This window comes from Mytilus trossulus, chromosome 4 (genome assembly GCF_036588685.1).
Source record: "Mytilus trossulus isolate FHL-02 chromosome 4, PNRI_Mtr1.1.1.hap1, whole genome shotgun sequence".
Classification (NCBI taxonomy): Eukaryota; Metazoa; Mollusca; class Bivalvia; order Mytilida; family Mytilidae; genus Mytilus; species Mytilus trossulus.
In genome coordinates this window covers 26529668-26553584 of record NC_086376.1, presented here as the reverse complement: position 1 = coordinate 26553584, position 23917 = coordinate 26529668, and the positions used below count along the sequence as shown (strand labels likewise).

The 23917-nt window shown below is 33.0% G+C and overlaps 1 protein-coding gene across 1 annotated transcript in view; it reads left to right on the top strand.

The window, feature by feature from the left end:
* Positions 1-11398, top strand: part of LOC134716532 (uncharacterized) — a 31280-nt gene extending 19882 nt beyond the window's left edge. The window contains exons 4-8 of the mRNA XM_063579542.1: positions 1306-1913; positions 5096-5170; positions 8469-8744; positions 9773-9949; positions 11055-11398. Coding sequence (XP_063435612.1) covers positions 1306-1913; positions 5096-5170; positions 8469-8744; positions 9773-9949; positions 11055-11398 — 1480 coding nt within the window. The remainder of the gene's footprint in view (positions 1-1305; positions 1914-5095; positions 5171-8468; positions 8745-9772; positions 9950-11054) is intronic.
* Positions 11399-23917: the final 12519 nt, after the last annotated feature.

The following is a 23917-nucleotide window of genomic DNA, read 5'->3' as shown; positions in this document are numbered from 1 at the left end:
AAATATTGTTATATTCTAAAATAATTGTAAAATATTGTTATATTTTGAAATAATTGTGAAATATTTTTTTATCCTGAACTTATTGTATAGTAACCTATATCATGTCTTCATTGTACACTGATATCATATCCTGAACTAATATAATTTGACAGTAATAATTTGTCCAGAAATAAATAATAAAAAATAAAATAAAAATAATTTTTAAATTTAGGACATATTGCAGAATGATATTCGACAAGAACAATTGGTATAGTAATGTTTTATCCCGAACAAATTGTACAGTAATTTCATATCCGTCCTTATAACATAGCTGTAAAATTAGATCTGGAGGAACATCACTGTGTTATAAGTCCTGGATATAAAATTACTGTGAAATATGTTTACACCACTGAGTAAATTCAGTTGCTGGTGGACGGTTGATACCCTCGGGCCCATTAGTCAACACTACGACACGAATATCAATTATATGGTCATTTTTATAAACTAAATATTTGCAAAAGTATGAATTATTTGAAATATTAAGGATTTTCTTATGCCAAGCATAAATTACCTTATCATTATTTGGCACAACATTTTGAAATTTTGGGTCCTCAATGCTCTTCAATTTAATACTTGTTTGGTTTAGAAACCATTTTGATCTGAACGTCACTTGTGAGTCTTATATGTAGACGAAACGCGCTTCTGGCGTTTCAATTATAATATAAGCCTGGTACGTTTGCTAACTCTTTACACTACCGAGTCGAACGTTTTGAAACTTTGGGTCTTCAATGCACCTCAACTTTATACTTACTTGGCATTAAAACCATTTTGATCTGAACGTCACTGATGAGTCTTATATGTAGACGAAAAGCGCGTCTGACATAACAAATTATAAGCCTGGTACCTTTGATAACTAATTAGGACATATTTTCTAGAAAAATTATTACTATACATAAGTTCAGAATATAAAATCACTTTAATCGTTTATTGATATTATATCCAGAACCAATTGTGCAATATTTTCATATCATGTTCAGTGATATTTGTTACAATCTTTAAAATAATATACAATAATACAACAGAACACAAAATTAGAATAGTACAAGTATCTGTAGCCTTGCTAAAAATGTTAATGTATACTAATTTGTTTCAGATAAAAGCGTCAAAAAAGCTTTTAACCTTACAAAATTTAACATTTTATAAATACCCAACATGTATCACCACTTTGCCTTGGGAGGATGTATATCACAGCAGATATAAGATTTATCTCTACAAAGAAGATTAATGTTTAAATGTTACATAGATATTTCCTAAATATATTCACAGATATGCTGTATTAAATGGACCATCTATTCATGTCCCAGGTGTTTACAGTTCTCCTGATTTTGGTTATGTGGAAGTTGATAGCGGGAACTCAATTACAATCCAAAACATAGACGGTAACATGGATGGTGATGACGCAATGACCTGGGTATTTTATGTTCGTATGACGTCACCTCAGACAGCGACCCTTTTACAATACACAGGTTCTTCAGCTTTACCTGGTTTTACCTTCGGTATTAATGGAAACACATTATATGTCTCATTTTTAGACACAGATTATGTGTCACATTCCTTTATTAGTGATCTGACCGTACCGGTAGATGGAAGTTGGGTATTTATCGGTTTTACGTTCAACAAACTATGGACAAATGATGACCACATTGATCTTATTTACTTTCAAAATGGCGAACCGAAGACCTCTACCTTTGGTCTTGGAACTAATTCAGTTTCTGTGGATGCGCATGGTGATATCATTATTGGAAACACGTTGGATAATAAACAGCCATTCACAGGGGACATAACGTGTATACAATTCTACGACACTTCTTTGATGGGCGGAACATTGACGGATTCGATTGAATTGTGCGACCCAACTTTAAACACTCTACCAGGTCATAATTCATGCAAACACCATAGCAAAAAAATATAAAAAAAATAGAATATAGAACACTGATACTAAGAGTCCTCAAATAATAAATATATAAAGAATGTCAAAAACCAAAACCTTGAAAGAATTTGTCAGACTTTGATAATTAATCCCAGAATTGTTAACGAATGTCATTGTCGTTCGAATACACATTAATTCGATTTTGATAGCGAAGTTCTTCGATGCAAAATTTTACAAAAACGTGTAAAATTACTAGTTGGTTTTTTTTTTGTTTTTTTTTGTGTTTTTTTTTTTTATCAAAATGCCTTAAACGGCAACATGTGACTTACTTGACTTAATCCTCTTCGCTCCTTGTGGAACATAGGGCTGCTAAAGTCGCTTTCCATCTTACTCTATTTTGGGCTATCCTTTTTGCTTCGGTCCAGGTATATCCAATTTCCTCCAGCTCTTTGTGCCTTGATCTTCTCCAGCTGTGAAATGGTCTTCCCGGTCTCCGATGTCCTTGGGGATTCCATTCTAATGCCTGTCTAGTGATGGTACCTACAGGTTTCCTCAAGTATGCCCAATCCATTGCCAAGTTCTCCTCTTCAGCTGTTTATTTGCTAATTCCTGGTTGGTTCTTTCCCATAAGCATTTGTTACTAATGGTTTCTGGCCACCAATATTTACAAATTTGGCGCAGGCATTTGTTGATAAAAACCTGGATTTGATGTTGTACCCCTGCTGTAAGTCTCCAGGTCTCTGCGCCATAAAAAAGGACTGATTTAACATTTGTGTTAAAAATACGAATTTTGGTGTTTTCTGTAAATGCTGTTGATTTCCAAACTGGCTTAAGCATAGCAAATGCTTGTCGAGCTTTACTTATTCTCGTCCTGATGTCTGCATCTGTCCCACCAGTTCTATCCATGATGCTTCCTAAATAAGTAAACTGATCTACTTCTTCAATATCTTCCCCTTCAATTGACACTGTTCCTCCTTTTCTGGTCTTTACTTTCATAATTTTTGTCTTGATGTTGATTTTTAGCCCTAGTTTTTTTCCTGTTTCATGTAGTTCGGCGGTTTTGTCTCTCATGTCTTTTAAACGGTGAGATAACAGAGTCAGATCATCTGCAAAATCTAGGTCTTCCAGCCTTCGTGAGAATTTCCACTGTATACCTCTTGGTGTAGCGTCTAGTGCTTGCTTTGTTACCCAGTCTATAGCTATCAAGAATAGTGTAGGGGAGAGTAGGCAGCCTTGTTTCACACAAGTATTTACATGGATAGGATTGGTGAATGATGATTCATGTATCACCTGTACTGTGAAATCCTCATACAACGCCTTGATCATGTTTACAATTTTAGTTGGTATCCCATAATGCCTTAGCAGTTGCCACAGCCCTTCTTTGTTGACACTATCGAATGCCCTTTCAAAATCGACAAAGTTGATGTAGAGGGATGATTGCCATTCTACTGATTGTTCAATGATGGTACGTAGTGTTGATATTTGGTCAGTGCAGCTTCTGTTTGATCTGAAACCTGCTTGTTCGTCTCTCAGTACCTGATCAATTGCATCTTTAATTCGGCTGAGTATAATTCTGCACAGTATTTTACTAGCTACTGATAGCAGTGTTATGCCTCTCCAATTCTCACATAGCCCTAAATCACCTTTCTTTGGCAGCTTCACTAACAAACCCTTTAACCATTCTGTTGGTATCTTTTCTTCCTGCCAGATCTTATTCAGGAGTTTGTACATGTATTCGATTATGTCATTGCCTCCAGATTTGAAAACTTCAGGTGGTATTTCATCTATGCCTGCAGATTTTCCATTTTTGAGTACTTTGATGGCCTTTTTCACTTCATATTTCTTGATGTTATCTATTTTAATGTTCAAATCTACCCCAGCTGGCTCTACTATAACTGGTTGGTCTGGTTCTGGTCTATTCAGGACATTGACAAAGTATTCATTCCATCTTTCCATCTGTTCATTAAGATTGTTTAGGACTTTTCCATCTTTATCCTTTACTGGTTTACACTTAGCTGTTTTTCGTCTACTAAGGCTTTTGGTGATATTGTACAAGGTTTTGATGTCGCCCTTATATGCAGCAAATTCTGCTTCAGTTGCTAGATCATTAACATATTCTCTCTTGTCCTTCCAACAACATTTTTTCACTTCTTTGTTGAGGAGCTGGTGTTTGTTTTGTGCTTCTTGTTTCTGGGTCCTTGTTCTTGCATTGTTAACCTTTTCCTTCATTTTCCTTCTCTCTTCTACTTTATCCAACGTTCCATGTGACATCCAATCTTTCTTTTTGTTACTTTTTCTACCAAGTACATCTTCACACACTTCCTTGATGATATCTCTTCCCACTTCCCATTCATTATTTATGTCCAGGTCTGGCCCATCTTTAAGTACTTCAAATCTGTTTCTGAGCTCGATTTGGAATTGATCTTTGAGATGTAGGTCTTTGAGCTTCTCCACATTATACTTAATACGTTTTTGTTCGACTTTGGTCCCTTTTGCAAGTTTAATTTTAACTGTGGCTATGCTAAGATGGTGGTCTGAGCTGATATCTGCTCCTCTCATAACTCTCACGTCTTTTAGTGAGCTTCTCCATCTCTGACTTATCATGATGTGGTCAATCTGATTTTTTGTTTTTCCATCAGGTGATTCCCATGTCTCTTTGTGTATGTTCTTATGTGGAAATAAACTGCCTCCTATCACAAGCTCATTCATCTCACAGAATTCAACTAGCTTTTCTCCAACGGCAACATGTACTGCTGAAATATCTTTTGATCTTATAGAAATATTCAAGTAGATGAGTTAAACATTATAAAATAAAATTAAAGATACACACATGATTAACAATTACGCCTATTACCAACATGATTAACAATTACGCCTATTACCAACATTTGAAGGACATTACATCAATCTTTTCTTTTTCCTGTAATGGTATTGCAAAAGGCAGTTGAGGTTTCACATTTTGTCATGGTGTGGTATTTCATAGCTGAATAGATTAAAATACTCAACTCAAAAGTGTCTGTATAACAGAAGACAAATCAACAGCTACAATAATACCAAATATGATACAACTCAATAAAATATTAAACAAAGCTCACGATTACCATAGTTTGAAATCAACTGGTTCCCTTCTTAATTTTTTAATGACTTTTTAGAAACATAATTAAATGATGTCAGTTCTCGTTACAGGAGACTATACACTGACCGGACAGACCACAATACAAGGAGTGATTATCACAAAAGATTCTTCCTTATCTAATGGCGGTATAGTATTTATTTTTGATAACAGCAAAAACATTAACACTGCATTACAATAGTATTCAAAGATAACAGACTTATAATTTTATACGTCAGACGAGCGTTTTATGATTCACTAGTGATGCTCAGATCAAAATAGTTAGAACGCCAAACAAGTACAAAGTTGCAGAGCATTGATGATCCAAAATTCATAAAATGTTGTGCCAAATACAGCTAAGGTTTTCTATGCCTGGGATAAGAAAATCCTTAGTATTTCGAATAATTCATACTTTTGCAAACAGTGAATTTATAAAAAAATACCATATAATTAATACAAAGCAAATGTAAAATCACTTATCATAGGACTGAATGAATTATTTTAACTCTGTGTATCAAGTCTAAAGATTTGAAAAAGCAGACATTCAAAGTGTCTTAATTTTTTCAAATAAGTACTACAATTTGACCTCTCCACTCTACAACATTACTCGTCATTTTAAATCACTAGAATGACTACAGCTTTGTTTCAATAAAGCAAATGAAATAAAAAGATCCAAATACCAAGTTTAAAGAATATACAAATCCTAAATTACCCTGCCATGTTCTCTTCCTGGTTGTTCCATATTTTGCCAATATTTTAGACCTCTTACAGATGATTCTCAAGACAAACCAAAAGAAATGAAGCTAACACTATTTTGGAAAGATATTCTGTTATATATAAATTGTCTTTTACAGTTGACAGTTTGGTGATATTGTTGATCGCACATCCCGTTATATTGAAATTCACACTTTCATAGATATAGCCATTTTATAATTGACAACATTCTACCTGTACGACAAAATTAATGATAATAGGCAATTCTCAGCCACTCCTATTTTTAAAGGGCCCTTTTTAAATAGAACTGGCATAAATATTATACATCATTGGGATTTTAAAGTGTTGGTTTAAACATGTCCTATGATGAAGGTATATCTAGAAAAGCGCTTCGTATTTATCATCTTAATGATGTGATAACCCATTCTTTTTTTGTCTCTGTAGATTATTACTTTCACCGTTTCGTCTTTTAATTATGTTAATATTCATTCGATGTGGCTAGTTACTTATACATCCCGTCATTGTGTTAGTATTCTTTGTATTCTTGTTTTTCGTATTGCTAATGTGCTTTGTCTATATGCCTTTTTGTTGACACATGTGTTTGTTTTATAGTTATTAAGATAATAACGCAATGTTGACTGCTGTTCTCCACTTTTTTCTTTACATTTTTAGCTCACCTGGCCCGAAGGGCCAAGTGAGCTTATCTCATCACTTGTCGTCCGTCGTCCGTCGTCGTCGTCGTCGTCGTCCGTCGTCGTTAACTTTTACAAAAATCTTCTCCTCTGAAACTACTGGGCCAAATTAAACCAAACTTGGCCACAATCATCATTGGGGTATCTAGTTTACAAAATGTGTGGCGTGACCCGCCAAACCAACCAAGATGGCCGCCATGGCTAAAAATAGAACATAGGGGTAAAATGCAGTTTTTGGCTTATAACTCAAAAACAAAAGCCTTAAGAGCAAATCTGACATGGGTGAAATTGTTTATCAGGTCAAGATCTATCTGCCCTGAAATTTTCAGATGAATCGGACAACCCGTTGTTGGGTTGCTGCCCCTGGACTGGTAATTTTAGGGAAATTTTGCTGTTTTTGGTTATTTTCTTGAATATTATTATCGATAGAGATAAACTGTAAACAGCAATAATGTTCAGCAAAGTAAGATCTACAAATAAGTCAGCATAACCAAAATGGTCAATTGACCCCTTTAGGAGTTATTGCCCTTTATAGTCAATTTTTAACCATTTTTTGTAAATCTTAGTAATCTTTTACAAAAATCTTCTCCTCTGAAACTACCAGGATAAATTAAAACAAACTTGGCCACAATCATCATTGGGGTATATAGTTTAAAAAATGTGTGGCGTGACTCAGCCAATTAACCAAGATGGCCGCCATGGCTAAAAATAGAACATAGGGGTAAAATGCAGTTTTTGGCTTATAACTCAAAAACCAAAGCCTTTAGAGCAAATCTGATAGGGAGTAAAATTGTTTATCAGTTCAAGATCTATCTGCCCTGAAATTTTCAGATGAATTGGACAACATGTTGTTGGGTTGCTGCCCCTGAATCGGTAATTTTAGGGAAATTTTGCTGTTTTTCGTTATTATCTTGAATATTATTATAGATAGAGATAAACTGTAAACAGAAATAATGTTCATCAAAGTAAGATCTACAAATAAGTCAAATGATCAAAATGGTCAGTTGACCCCTTTATGAGTTATTGCTCTTTACAGTCAATTTTTAACCATTTTACGTAAATCTTAGTAATCTTTTACAAAAATCTTCTCCTCTTAAACTACCAGGATAAATTAAAACAAACTTGGCCGCAATCACTATTGGGGTACCTAGTTTAAAAAATGTGTGGCATGACCTGGCCAACCAACCAACATGGCCGCCATGGCTAAAAATAGAACATAGGGGTAAAATGCAGTTTTTGGCTAAAACTCAAAAACAAAAGCATTTAGAGCAAATCTGACAGGGAGTAAAATTGTTTATCAGGTCAAGATCAATCTGCCATGAAATTTGCAGATGGATCGGACAACCTGCTGTTAGGTTGCTGCCCCTGAATTAGTCATTTTAAGGAAATTTTGCCGTTTTTTGTTATTATCTTGAATATTATTATAGATAGAGATAAACTTTAAACAGCAACAATGTACAGCAAAGTAAGACCCAAAAATAAGTTAACATGACCAAAATGGTCAATTGACCCCTTATACTATTGTCCTTTATAGTGCATTTTTAACAATTTTCATAAAATTTGTAAATTTTAACTAACATTTTCGACTAAAACTTTTAGGCCAAGTTCAATATAGATAGAAATAATTGTAAGCAGCAAGAATGTTCAGTAAAGTAAGATGTACAAACACATCACCATCACCAAAACACAATCTGCATGCATTCAAATGCATCCTTTGTTTAATATTCACATAGACCAAGGTGAGCGACACAGGCTCTTTGGAGCCTCTAGTTATCTATTATGTCTATTTGTTTTGTTTTCACATCAATATCAATATAATGAAATTGTATGCGACTGTCAAACAAGTGAGAGGATTATTCAGCTAAAAACTAGGTTTAGTTCATCATTTGTCTACATCAGAAAATGCATGTTCCAAGTCAGGACTATGACAGTTGTGAGGAGGGAATACCAAAGTAGATTTATTCATCCAGCATTATTAAACAATAACATTATTAAATTACATCTGTAGTTGTATGATATATCGTATATATTAATTTATTAGGGTCAACATGTGACTCGATATGTGAAATTTTGAATTGGAATCCATGGAGCGATTGTACAGCTTCGTGTGCAGGAGGTTCTCGTACCCGACATCGTACTTTTTGTTGCCCACCCGGAACTGATGGTCCAACATGTTTAGGGGTAAACTGTAAAGATGTCATAACTATTAGCCAGATTTACGAGCAGGTGGCATGTAATACATTCTGTTATAATGGCGGAAGTTACAGTAATACATGCCAGTGTACTGCAGGATGGACTGGACACTGCTGCGATACTCGTAAGAAAAAACTTAACAATTAGTTTTGTATTCTGGTTTCATGCTGTATCTCTGTCATTCAAAAGAACCAGTCCTCTTGACACTCACTATTGAAACATTTTTTTATCTGATTTTAACATGTATAAAATATTCGAACTTTATTATGATATATTATGTTATTTTATGTGACAGTATTACTTGTCTAGATTGTTTTCAGAATATGATAACAAGTTACAAAGTAGTGTTGCTTTAATGTTTTTACACAGCATACTTCTGGTAACATATATTCAAACGTTTCTGTGTTTTATACATATTTGGCTATATTACATTTATGAGTGAACAATTTTCATGTATGAAGAGATTGGGGTTACATTCAAATTTTTGACACGGTTGCTAGAGACACGTCTTACAGTTTGTTCTGGTATCCTAGACAGCAGCGATGTCGTTTTTTAGCGTACAATAGAGCAACTCCTACCAGTAAGCTAACGTAGTTCATCGCGTTACAGCTCATTTTGTGTCGTATAGACCAATGCGTTTAAACTATTGTTCGTTCGCAATTTTTCATGATTTAAACAATATCCATTACATTTGTAATGAATTCGTCTGTTAATTGGAATTCAAAATTGTATTCTAACTAGTATAATGTGTTCAAACTTTACAATTTAAAACTAAGAAAACAAAGACAAACGAAAATTGATTGTATTGCTCTAGAGTATGTGAACAAACAATAACATGTCTCTCTAACGATCTTGTAAAAAGCTGCATTGTGACCCGTATACTCATGAAGGCAAATCCTGAAAAGCGCTTCGGACGGAAAGTTTGATCATAGAATGATATGATTTCATAAGAATATGTTGAACAGACATAATTGATACACCGATAATAACTTATAGTTAATAAAAGAAGCATTTGGTTTTAATTTTGTTTAATCAAATTTCCTTCTTTTCAGTATTTCACTTATACTGTTTTTGGGTGTTAATTCATTACCTGATACAAATATTAATTTTACAGTTTTTTTATTACTCACTTCTTCCCTTAATATTTATTAGTTGTAGTATGTGGTAATCCAGATATACCAAACAATTCCCGCCTAGTAGTGCAGGATTATTATTATTCAAACCTGTCCGCCGTCGTTTGTGACGTAGGATACGCAGTGTCCTCTGGTGATGCAATTAGACTATGTAACAGCTCAGGGTTATGGAACGGAACAAAGGCAGTATGTTCAAGTAGGTGTCTTCTTTTAAATTGTTTAAAATAGATGTTAAGGGTGTACTTAGGTGAACATTTGGAATTCGTGTCAAATGTTTGGACTCCCTAATGTTTTTTCCATACAATACAAGGTAAAATATTTTGCCCCATAACACCTATTTATTTCTTCATATAAGACTTAATAGCTCATGAAAGGTCATTTCCAAAATTTTTAGAAGATTCTTGATTTTATTTCTTTTGTTTTGAGACCCATATAATACCAATGCAAATATAAGGTTAAAGTCCGAGTCAGCCTTTTCCAGCCGTATTTTAAATCTCAAATATCTCGAAAAGGAGATTCATGACCTATCAATATTTTTTTTTTAAATTATCCTTAACGAATGCTCTGACAGCTTATAGTATCAATTTTAGATTGGCGAATTATTAATTTTCACATACCCTCACCTAAGTACATCCTTAAGAATAGAGTATGATTAAAAACATGTTCAAAATTTTTTAACAGACATTTAATATAAAACAATGCCTCATAATTCAACCACATGAAGAAAAATAATTGAAAAATACAAAAAGTAGAGAGACAGACAATGAATGTATTAAGCTTTAAAACCAGGTTTAATTCACCATTTTCTTTTGTAAGAAAAAGCCTTTACCAAGTCAGGAATATGACAGATGTTTGCCTTTCATTTTATGTGTTTCAGCTTTAGATTTTAAACTGCCATTTGACTACGGACTTCCCGTTTTGAATATTCGCAGAGTTCGGTATTTTTGTTATTTTACTTTTACATGAATAAAACACATTGGAAAGGGCAATTTGTTTTAGAACAATGTCCTACAGTGCATCGTAATGAATCGACAGACTCCATAGACAGCCGCTTCTTCCAAATTGATAGCATCGTCAGTTCATGACTTACACCTTATTTAATCAAATGATTGGGTGATTAAAATAATGCAAATATGGATATTATGTAGAAAGTATAATGATAACATCGAAAAAGAGTTTCTTGATATAAAGGTAATAACCTTGTAATGTTATATAATTATGTTAATATATTCAAACTAATGGAAAAGGGGTTTTAAGTAAGTTCTACAGGACAAGAATGATTTTCTCCTTCTTTATTACAGTTGCTGACTGGAAATATGATCCGAATGGCGGTCACGGCAACTTTTCTCATTTACTTGTAGACAAGTCAACCTTATCCAAACAACGTAGAATGTTATTTAGTGTTTATGAAAGACACACGAGTAAAATGGCTTTAGGTCTAACCGGTATAACTATAATGAGTATATTGTGTTTCTACCTTGTATGTATGGACTGTTTATCCCTTTTAAGGATATATAACCGAAAAGTAAAAAGTGGGATAAAGGAAAACATGTTACAACCTAATGCATATCATGATGGTCTATCGAAGAATCTTATTCAAGCAACGACTCAAGAGAAGCTATTTCACAACAGACTCAAATTTTAACCAACCCTACGTTTAAAAAGAAAATTTGACTTACATTGTTTACCAGAATTTTTTTATAAACGTTTTGCGTTGGCTATTTAAAGTAATAATTTGTAATATAACTGACGGATATTTTTTTTAAGAGCATTTTCCGATAGATTAAAACATACAATCTGTAGTCGTATCATTCTTTATGTGAGGCTGTTTGGTGATACAGGCGAAACATCATGGTTCGGGAACTTCCAATATGTAATAACTAATACTTATTTAATGAGTTTAATAGCAAAATAATATGAAGATCGGTTTTCATTCGATATACTATGTACAATGTCACGGACCCGAATTCATTAACTAAGTTCCAATAACGTCTTCGTCACACTGTGAGTAACTTTGTTCTTGGTGGCGGTGTCGTACAACATTGTATGTGATCGTCTCCTTCGTCGTATTACTGTCGTACATATATATAGAATTGACTTTCCTTTAAAATATCCTCCTTCTTTATTAGTCGGGTTTTTCCATTTAATATTTGTAAACAGGAAGTTGTTGACGGGCATTCGTCTTTTCACATACCAGTCTAATTGATTGTTCACTTTGTAGCTAATTAGTCTTGTCATTTGTCAAGACTCTGTAGTAAGGATTACAATGTTGGTCAAATTTGTTTGTTTTCCAATGAGGTGGACTAACACACTCGAAAGTGTCCTGTTCATTGTCAGGTGTTACTCTTTATTTTCTTTTAGCATCTGTCAATAGACCATGTATCAGAAGGGAAATACAGTTTGGTTCTAGTAATGATACTTCGTTTTCATCTTCTCCAGAATACCAATACCTTTGTTTCAGTTTGCATTGAGGGACATCATTTCGGTTGTATAGCAGGTCTAACGGGGAGAATTTCATCTACGAGTATTCAGTTAAATGAAATGTTATAAAAAAGAAATACTGATCCAAATTATTGTCCTGTTCTTTTATTTTATCAGACATAACATCAGGCAACGCCCTATGAGCTATTTTCACCTTACTGTTTCACAGTTTTCTGAAGGATTGTAAAAAGAAACTGTAATGTTATGTATGGTAATTTTTTCTTTTCTGTCAACAATGTCTATTATTAAGAGTATCTATAATTAACAAGTGATCAATTTCGTTTGATGATTTGTAAGGAAATGCAAAATGTTTGGTCCATCCAGATAATATATCTTAAAAAGAGAAAATATGTACATATAGCTGATTGGTATGATTCAGATATTTCAGTCCAGTTGTGACAAAAGATTAGGGTTGGGCGTAAGGAATATGACAGTTGTTATCTATTCGTTTGATGTGTTTGATAAATAAAGGCAACAGTAGTATACCGCTGTTCAAAACTCATAAATCCATTGACAAAAAACAAAATCGGGGTAACAAACCAAAACCGAGGGAAACGCATTAAATATAAGAGGAGAACAACGACACAACACCGAAACGCAACATACACAGAAACGGACCAAGCATCAGACAAAACACCACGAGAATAATAAATATAACATGAAAACCAAATACATGAATTTGGGATAGACAAGTACCGTGCCACGTCTTATCTCAATATCTCAAAAATAAGAGAAACACAAACGACTCAACGTTAAAATGCAACTTTTGAGCTCTTGATTTTGCCATTTGATTGAGACTTTCCGTTTTGAATTTTACTCGGAGCTGAGTAAATTTGTGCTTTTACTTTTTATCTTGATGGAACATTTCGACATAGTGTTGCTCATTTTAAAATTTTAAAATTTTAAAACTAACAAGTACATTCATTGAAGATAACGTTTTGCATTTAGCGGAATCAGATAGCTTTCCAAAAATCAACCACTGTCCTGCCTTTTATTGTGTTTGCACTGTATAATCCTGGCCTTCACATAATCCAAGATTATTTTGTATTGTGGAATCCGACATTGTTATTACCGGAAGTGTTGCCGTGGGGTTCCACGTGCTTTATATTTTCTCGAGTCTTTCGGAGCTTTGAATCATCTTTATTAAAAAGCTCGAGAAATTGTTTCAACAATGACAATGAAATTACCGGAGAGAAACGAATGTTATGTAAATCAAGGATCCTCATAGAAACCAAGATGGCGGTTTTACAATGTAAATAATTTTGAAAAATGTGAAGGTCAGGATTATACAGTGCAAACACAATAAAAGGTAGAACAGAAGTGGATATTTGGACTTGATTTTTCTTCCACTAATTGAAAAACATCATCTCGAGTGAACGCGGCTAATATTTAGCAAATTTTTACAAAAGTCATTGTGCCATTTTTACGTGACGGCGATTATATGTAAATGTCAGATTCAATTTACATTTGTATAGTGAGGGTTATTCAAGAACCAAACTTTACTACGAAAAAATAGATGACCTTAATTTTGCGATTCCTATATCCAGTTGGAGCTAACTGTAAATGTCTTTTCCAAGATTTTGAAAGGTTAGGATTCGAATTGTGCTCGTTTTTTAAAGTAGGTAGGGTTACACATACACTAAGAATTTGACGTCAATCCTGTTTTAGTCTGCTGTTTTCTTCGATCATCTCTTAGCTTCTGCGAAATGTTTATATACACATTTATCGAAGGGAATTACTTTTGAAATACTGCAACTTATGTTGATTTAAAAAATAACATATAATTGCTTTTCGTACACCATCCAATAGTAGAAGTACAAATTTTGGAACGTGAATAGTTTTGTCTCAAATCGTCTACTAGTACATACAATCTAATAATAAAAAAAGTCAAGATAGAGGTCTCATGTTCTAACATTTTCTTGTACAAAACATTATGCAAGGTCATTTTTACCTTTTCGTTGGCTTAAGGGTTCCAAAAATGATTTACAAGTATATGTTCAGTAACTTGAAATGAACACTTGTAATAAATGTGTGCTTCCGAAGTGCTTTTATTTTGAATTTACTTTCTGAAGGAACGCCCTCATCTAAAAGTTTGAAAGGCAGGGATGTACAAATTGTTTAGGAGCGATATAATCAAAAGGAGCACATGAATAGAATTACCAAATTATTCATGTATGTTCATGTTAGACTTAGGAGTTTGAATCTTAGTCTCTTAATTTTTTATTCATCAATGGGAAGTTGTAGGATAGTAAGTGGTATTTCGGGCGAGTACCACAACATTTTCTAATATGTTACTTCTTTGGTTACTATTTCATTCCATTGCCATAAAAAAAAGTGTTAACATGTGTTCTATGTTGTCTGTACAGTCCATTCAGATATCTTATCTATGAAAAATGCAGTATATGTTATGCGATATGGTTCAAATTAGGAAAGTACAACTTTATAAAATGATAAGGTTGAGTTTCTTCCTAGATAAGAGGTTTGGACATGTTCTTGATATGAAACATATGGTACTGTCTGAGAATAAAGTCTGTCAAAATTCTTAAGAATAAAATCAGGATTAAAATGTAGTACGCTTAAACTTTTTATATTCGAGTGTTTTGGCATAACACCAGATTCGATCCAGGTTCTACTACAAGAAATACATGTATCGGGTAAAAACTTTTATTTTTATCCATTCGTTTGACGTGTTTCAACTTTTGATTTGATTAGGGACTTTATATATCTAAATATCTACTTTAAATAAGCACAGCAATGTGGAATCTGCAAATATTTGTTTTTCCCTTGATTGCTTTTGTGATATCGTCACAACACCGCCTGCACTGTGACCAGCGCTATATATAGATACTGTAATAGATTGGGATACTTTTAATGAAATAGATCATCTATTATCTGTAATGATGCTTTGATTAGACATGCAGTGTCAATCATTCGTATTTGGTTATTTGATATTGATATAAACCAGAAAATATTTTGTCAAAAATGAAGTTTAAGAGTTTATATATGTAGTCTTAAACTGTTACAACTTTTGTTATCCTCGTGGAAAACACAAGGCTGACATATAACAAAATATTTTGACAACTAGGAGTATACGTAAACACTATCAGTAGATTAGTAGTGCAAATTTGCACTAGAGTCACATTGTTTGTTTTATTCCCAACTATTTTATACCGAAAATGTGTCTCAAGGTTTTGAAAACAAGGTTGCATCATTTGCTCCTTGCAGTTATTATTGGACACTTAGCATTTGTTTCTTCAGAGACGATATGCGCTTGTAAGAATGAAACAGAGGCTATTTTACTAGAGTTGCAAATCTTGAAATCTGTTACAAGTAAGTATCCAAATTTTTAAAACAAGAGCAAAATATGTTAAAATTTGATCGTATCTGTTTATTTTTTTCACATCTGTCTATTGTCAATAACTGCATGTTGATTTCTTAATGGCTTTTTGTTCTTCTGTTTTGTAGTGTGCTGTGTCTTTGAGGTATACCCACAATTTCCTTTTAATCATAAATGTTAGAGGTATAAGACTAAAAGACCTTATTCTATTTTGTTATAGAGCAGGTGTAAATATGAAGAAAAAAAATTATATTCCATAATTTTGTTTTGATATAAGGTTTATGTTTCTGTAGTCGTCACTGCACATGCAGACGCAGCATTTAATTTTACAATTTTTTGCTTGACAAACTAGGCCCATTTTATGAAAGCTTGTTGAAAGTAAATTACCATTCATAATAAAAAAAAATCATACATCAGAGACTTAATTCAATTTAAACAAAAACAAGTAAACACACACTGAAAGAATAAGTTTGACAAAAGAGATGATTTCAGGTTCCCAATTGTGAACTTTCCATTTCTATGAAGCAATAATCCAGCAGCGCCTGCATACGAAGTATACATCTCCCAATTGATACGATACTCCCGGGTGTGTATTTCCTATCATGATTTCCTTGATAGAGGGTTGCTACTCACAAGGAAGCTATCAAACCAAGTGTTCCAAATGATGAAAATGAAAGCATCCCTTCGTAAATTTTACGGACGCCATTGCAAGTTTGTTTATCGTTATGGAATAACCGTTTCACAGATGATACCCTTTCCCTTTTCACGAATGTGACCTACCGAATTAGACTATTTAACGGATTTGTAATAACATAAGTAACACGACGGGTGCCACATGTGGAGCAGGATCTGCCTACCCTTCCGGAAGACCTGATATCACCCTAAGTTTTTGGTTGGGTATGTGTTGCTAAGTCTATAGTTTTATGTGTTGTGTCTTCTGTTCTATTATTCCTCTGTTTGTCTTTTTATCTTTAGCCATGTCGTTGTCAGTTTATATTCTATCTATGAGTTTGACACTCCCTCTGGTAGCTTTCGTCCTTTTGTCATCTATTTATTAAATACAATATTTATAAAATAGGATATACGAAAAGTGTAAATATAACTCTATCCTTGGACAAATGGCGTTTAATAAAACAACGTAAACAGTTTAATTTGAATAAAATAACTTTGTAGTAAGTAATACGGAAGTGAACATATTTTACAAAATAAGTAAATAAATTTATTGTCCACAGTTTAAATACAGAATTTAAAAAAAGTGTCATACTACATGATTATCGTGTGTTGTACATATTTAAAAATAGTAAGACGAGATATTAAACAAAATAAGTAAACCTTGAATCACAGAAATGCATTACAAGTTGTGTCAACAGGTTAAATTAACACGAAAGAACGGTATGAAAGTACTTGCATTTATGTTCTAATTTGTACCTCATCGGAACATCAAGTATTAAATCATTAAACCGCAACACTGTACTTCACTGAACACTAAGCTTCGAATGAATATATATTGTAATTCGTGCAACATAAGTAGCTTTTAATTCAAAATTTAACATAAGTTAAAAGTCAAATTCGAGCTAATGTTCAATGTTTATTAAAGTAAATAAACAATCACACGTGAGTGTACACGTGGATAAGCAACATAGCCGCGTGTATTTGATAACAGTAATACATTAATTTCATTAAAGTAAAAAACAGTATATGATAAAAAAAAATCAGGCAACAGTGACTTAAATCAATTTGACATTCTATGAAGACACGACTTTTGCAATACCAGATTAGTACAGAAAGTAAAAACACATCTGTACATAAATTCAATGCAGAATTTGGATCTTGCTACACACCATGAATTAAATAGTTGGTGTACACCCCAACATTACCAGACGCTCTAATTTGTATTTTGAGTCAATTGTTGTATGTTGAATTGTAGTATATTTCATTATATACTTTTATGTAGTATATATCCGTCTATAATGTTTTTTATACTTTTGTATGTTGCTTGAAATATTCTAACAATATACAAAGCACCGATTTTACCCTGAAACACAACAAAACGAAAACAAAACGAAAATAATAGATAAAAACAAAAGCACAACAAAAAACTCCAATAAAAAGATAAAAAAAAAAGCAGCAATAACAAAAAAAACAAAACAACAACAACACAAAAACCACCAACCGATCGTAACAATAATGGAAGCAGTACAAACAACTAAGATTCGTGTGATTTGTAGATATAGAACCTGTATGTCATTTCCAATATGTCAATTGTAGACACATTGCAGCAAAATGTTACTTCATTGATGTTGGATAAAGAGATCCTTCAAAAGAATTTAACGCAATTGCAAGATGTCCATGATAAAAGTCAACAAGTATTGGGACTAAACAAAATTCTAAGTAACAATTTTAGAAGTACGTATTTTATAGAAAATTAGTGGTTTTGAATACATAATTATGTAAGAAAATAAAGAATGTATAGGTTGTACATCATCAGCCAACAATGAACAATTATAATGTTCTGGTAAAGAGGATTGTTTCAACAGTTATGAATAAAAATGAGAACATTTAATACATCGATCATAAACAAGACAGAAAATTTAATGTCTTAAAAACCATACCTTTTAGTTAACATGAATTTTTTTTTATATAAAACTGAGATTAATTGTCTATGCAACAACATGAACCTGAAGTTTAGCAAACATGTACAGTGGGTGGTATACAGATGCAATATGTTGATCACTGTGTACGATTAAGAGCTTCAGACAAGAACACAACATTGGCTACACATGATTTATATATCAAAAATTGCTTGAATAAACATATGTTTTTCGTAATAAAAAAATGACATTGTTAAGACATTTGTCTATTGTTGTTGACCGTACGTTGATGTTATCTAATTGTTTGTATAGGTTATTGCTGAATTAGGCACTCATAACTCACATATCGTTTTGATCCTCAATGGAAGAAAATATAACTTTTAATCTAAAACATTTGAATATTTAGATATAAAAAAGCTGAACTAAAAGCTGGGGAATTCTTCTACTCTGGGTATTTGTGTGCGATCAACTGCGACACAGATCATATTGCAGTGTAGGGCAATGTGAAATCAACGTTATAACAAGAATCAATTTTCTTATTACATCATGTCTGTTAAAAATAAACCATTGTCCATTTAAACTGAGTTATTTTCTATGTCGTTCTAAAGGTCGATCTTTGAACAATAAGTTATTAAAAAAAAATAATCTGTGTTTGTACTGGTATCATTATTCGAGGAAATTATGTCCCATATAGAACGCTAGCTTTAGAGTGCTTTATCCCGCACATCGCATTACTCCAAAAGTGCTGGTTTAACTGTATTATATGTAAATCCTCTAATGTGATCAAACTTGACTGCATAGAAAAAAAAACTGCACAGCAAATCGAACGCTCTACAACAAGAACTGTGTTAAAAGCTCCTGGTGTAAAATTTCTGGCATATATACATCTGCATTCAATTTGAATTAACTTTGTTCCAAATAGAATTTGCTTTATATTCTTTACAAAGTGACCTCTTCAATTTATATTGTACATGCAAGAAAGATTTTTGGCCGCTGTAAATGCTCCACTTCTCTTATTATTTCATTGCAGTAATGCAGGATGATCTGAATGGAATTGATAATTCTGTGACAACAAATCAGAATCAAATAACGGCCCTAAAAGATGATCTTATATATATAAACGAACTGACGAGAAACACAACAGCTATATTACATCAAATATCAAATGGTTTGTGCATGTATATATCTATAATAGATATAATTTTCAGTTTTCCGTACCAAATGATTCGATTTAAGGCTCAAATTTGAAAAAAGGGTACATTTCGTGTCCTGAAAAATAAAATCACAAAAATATGAAATTCGAGAACAATTCAAAGTGGAAGTCCCTTATCAAATGGCAAAATCAAGAGCTCAAACAAATCAAACGAATGGATAACAACTCTCTTATTCCTGACTTGGAACAGGTATTTTTTTATGTAGAATTTTGTTGATTGAACCTGGTTTTATAGCCAGCTATCACGTATATGATAGTCCCATCAAATCCATTATATTGACAACGATGCGTAAACTTTTATGTAGATCGATCGTAAAATGTTTCTCCATTTAGCTAAAGATATGACGTTCTCATATAAATAAACTGAACAAATGCTAGCTTACTGGTAAAGTTTCTAGTAAATAAAATTGAGAATGGAAATGGGGAATGTGTCAAAGAGACAACAACACGACCATAGAAAAGACAACAGTAGAAGGTCAACAATAGGTCTTCAATGCAGAGAGAAATTCCCGCACCCAGAGGCGTCCTTCAGCTGGCCCCTAAACAAATATATACATGTATACTAGTTTAGTGATAATGAACGCCATACTAAACTCCAAATTGTACACTAGAAACTAAAAATAAAAATAATACAAGACTAACAAAGGCCAGAGGCTCCAGACGTGGGACAGGTGCAAACATGATGCAGGTTTAAACATGTTTATGAGTTCTCAACCCTCCCCCTATAGTGCATATTTTTTCTAAGATAAAAATGTGGTGTTTAATTATAATATTTTTTCTTAGAATGTATAACGGAACTATAAACAACGTTAAATGTCATACAAGTGGATGGTTAATCTAGCTACAACACACTTTTAACATATCCTTTTCACGAAATGCCTATACCCGAGTCTGAATTCTACAGTTGTTTTTCGCTCGTTAAGTGTGTTGATAAAATATTTGAATCTGTAAATTTTACCGTTTCCCTTTATCTTCGAGTTCTTTTTGTTACTCTTTTTAAAAGAAAGCATCAACGTCAGAAATCATTTTCCCATTAGAGCAAACATGTGAGGCTAGTTTTGATCTGACCGCTACACACAAGTGCAATGCAGTTAACAAACCTGTGCCATATATTCTAATTTTTGATTGGTTATTAAACCATAGAAATACAAACACCATTTGTAATGGTATTTCAATGCTTTAACGTTACATGTTTCAGATTTCCAAACAAAGATTGGATTTACATCCAAAAACAGCGGCAGTCCTACTCTTGCAGATAATGAAATAATAGTCTTTGACAATGTAGTTACAAATTTTGGGAACGGATATGACCCGAAAACAGGAATTTTTACCGCAGTTAAGTCCGGTACTTACTTACTATTTGCTGATGTAAGGACAAGCTGGGGTGATAAGAACTGCTGGATCGATCTTGTAAGAAACGGATCTCCTGTAACAACCGTTTTCCTTTCTTCAGGCAGTAAGATTTCAAGTGACAGTACATTGGCAATTGTGCACTTGGATATTGGTAACAAAGTATGGTTGCGCAAAAAGCACCATTGGCTAGGGGGAATATGCATGTTGGACAACACACTGACATTTTCGGGATATTTGTTAAACATTCATTAAAAATTATGTAAAGACGATATACAATAAACCATGTTCTTTATTCTGTTATTGTATTAATATGTTAGCATGTTTGGTTTAAGGCATGCAACCTTATGTTAAAATAGTACAATAGCTAGGAGTTTGTCAAAAAAAAAGTGAAATAAAACTACCAGATCGCGTCTGCATATACACATTTAGTTTCGGTAAATATAGAAACAAAACACAAAGAAATAGAATTAGGTATGAACAAACAAGGAGAGAACTACCAGTAAAAAATAATATTACAGTGAAATAACAATTTACATACTGAATATAGGAGTATAAACAATACCAATCTTTTATAGGGTGCCTAACAATGTAGCGTTATACAGAAGAAAAAAACACCTGTTGATTGAACCCTAAACCATGCGATAGAGAAGAATATCTCCTTCGTATTAATTAATCAAAATCTGACATTTTAACGTGAATTATTATAATACAATGATTAAATGTATGTTTCATGTGATTCCGATAGTTTGAATGGGTAACAACAAATGCGCGTCATTCAAAAATAACCCTTCAGTTCACATTCGTGATGACAGTATCTTACCAAAAAAGGTGCACCGGTTAAGAATTGATAAAACTTTGTTTTCTCTTCCGTAGCATAAAAATGTGATTATAAGAAATGAACACTTCTTTCAGGATTGTGATAGGGCGGTAACAGTGTTTATCGCCCTTCATAGAAAATGTAATTCGAATCGGTCAACACTAAGTCTTGTTCATCCCAGTATAACTACATAAAGAATCATTTAATGTTATAATTAACATCGCCATTAAAGCGGGAGGTTTGGTATGCCACAAACCAGGTTCAACCCACCATTTTTAGTTTAAAATGCCCTGTACCAAGTCAGGGAAATTACCATTGTAATTTAATAGTTCGAACAGCGGTGTACTACTGTTTCCTTTATTTAATGGTAAGCCACAGTAAAACCATCGATTGTTATTACTTCTAACCTTGTTTCAAGATTGTTCCTTATTACATAAAGACTAGCTATCACTAGTCACTACAATGTTGTATAATAGTTTAATTTTACTGGAGCTTTATCTTTTTCGTTCATGATTATCACTGAATATGACTAATATCTTGTCTGTATAACTTGTCATAAGTTGCATCATGGGATAGCCTAACAATGGAGCAAGAACGTCGTGGCCATCTAGAGATCCTATGTAATACACTGTTGTCTACCGGGAATTCTTAGTGTTTAGACTTTTATTTTCTGTGAAGTGTCTTGTGGATTATTGTTTTTCTTATCATTATGTTTTCTTTTCTCCTACGACAATGACCAACTTTGATATCCTCACTTTTGTTTCCATGTATTTAATATAATACCTTTCCAAGATACAGGAGACATGGGCCAAAAAAAATTGGAATATTTAAAGGGTTTCTTTGGAAGCAACTATATGTATATCAAAAAGATCAAATTTAATATTTATGAGATATTAAAAATACAAATCTTTTCTACGTGATCAGCTTTTATAAAAAGGGAAAATCATTTCCGTTAAATTCCTGTCTCTGAACTCCTTTGTTGTATTATTACATTTTACCATTTGCTACTATTGGTATTTTCCGTTATACATATGCAATATTGTACAACTGCAGAAACTGGCTATAATTATTCAGAAATTGTGTGTTATTCCTAATAAGGAAAAGAAATGAGTTTGAATTTAAATACTTAATCACTCAGAAATTTTCCTTTGATTAAGATAATACAATCTAGCAACATATCGACCTTTTAGTAAAAAGAAGAACATTACTGATTCAAGTCATGGCCGATGGTTTTCTTTCCCCCAATAACGTTTAATTAACTTTGTCGCTAAGTTTGTATTACTTTCGTGGATCTTGAATGTGTCAAATAATTCCATTTTTAATTTTGATGTTTCCCATACTTAAAGTATTTCATAAATATTTGATAATTTGGATTGACGGATTTTAGAAAAGGGATTCTTGCTGTATGTTGTTTAAGTATTTTCATATGGAGTTATTAATACGAGGCAACTGAGAAGAAAATGTATAAACAAAATAACAGAAATGTGATCTACTTGGAAAATTTGGGAGACAACCCTATTGCTGAGTATTGTTTATAAAGTTGATTGTCTATGGGGCTAAGTTATGAAGTATTGTTTGGAGCTTCTATAGAAAGAAACCATTGAAATATGATTAAAAGAAAAGTAAGGCATCAGCAGTACTGGATGCTGTTTTTAGGATGGATTTTCGTGAGTCCAATAAGTAAGTATTATACTTTTCTGACAGATACAGGGAATGACTAGCTAAATTTGAATGTTGTTTGAATGTAGTTTTAAGCATATCATTAAGATAAGACCTCATTGTAGATTTCGGAAAAGAACAGGTTAATGCCACTACTAGGCAGTAGTCGTACCCGCAAAGTGAAAAAGGATTAATATAAGTTACCATTACTTGTTTCCCAACCCTCTCTAAATACATATGTTTAAAATAAGAGAAGCATATGATCTGAAAGGGACTACCTTTCGTGTGCGTGAAGCACTTTTCTGGACTGTTCTTCACTAGTAAAGCTAAAACCAAAACATTTGATAGCCAGGGATGTAATAATATGTAGTTACGTTATCAGCTTTAGTATATGAACACAGGATGCATAAAAAGAGTTCGCAAATTCGGCTTAGGTGAACTGCTGGAAGTTGAAAGATAGGCTTATTAAATTTGTAAATTGTAATAACCACTGTTATAATCAAGTTTGTCTATGGCTTAAAGGTACTTAAGCGACAGGCTTATAACATGCTGAATATTAACAGGTATATATTCCCGAGTTAATGAACAGCAGTATACTGCTGTTTCCTGTATTTATTTATGATAACATCTGGTTAATATGAATGTTCTCCGTGTATGTTATATGGCAACTCATTTTAACGCTATATGAAATTATGAATCATAGTACAATTTCA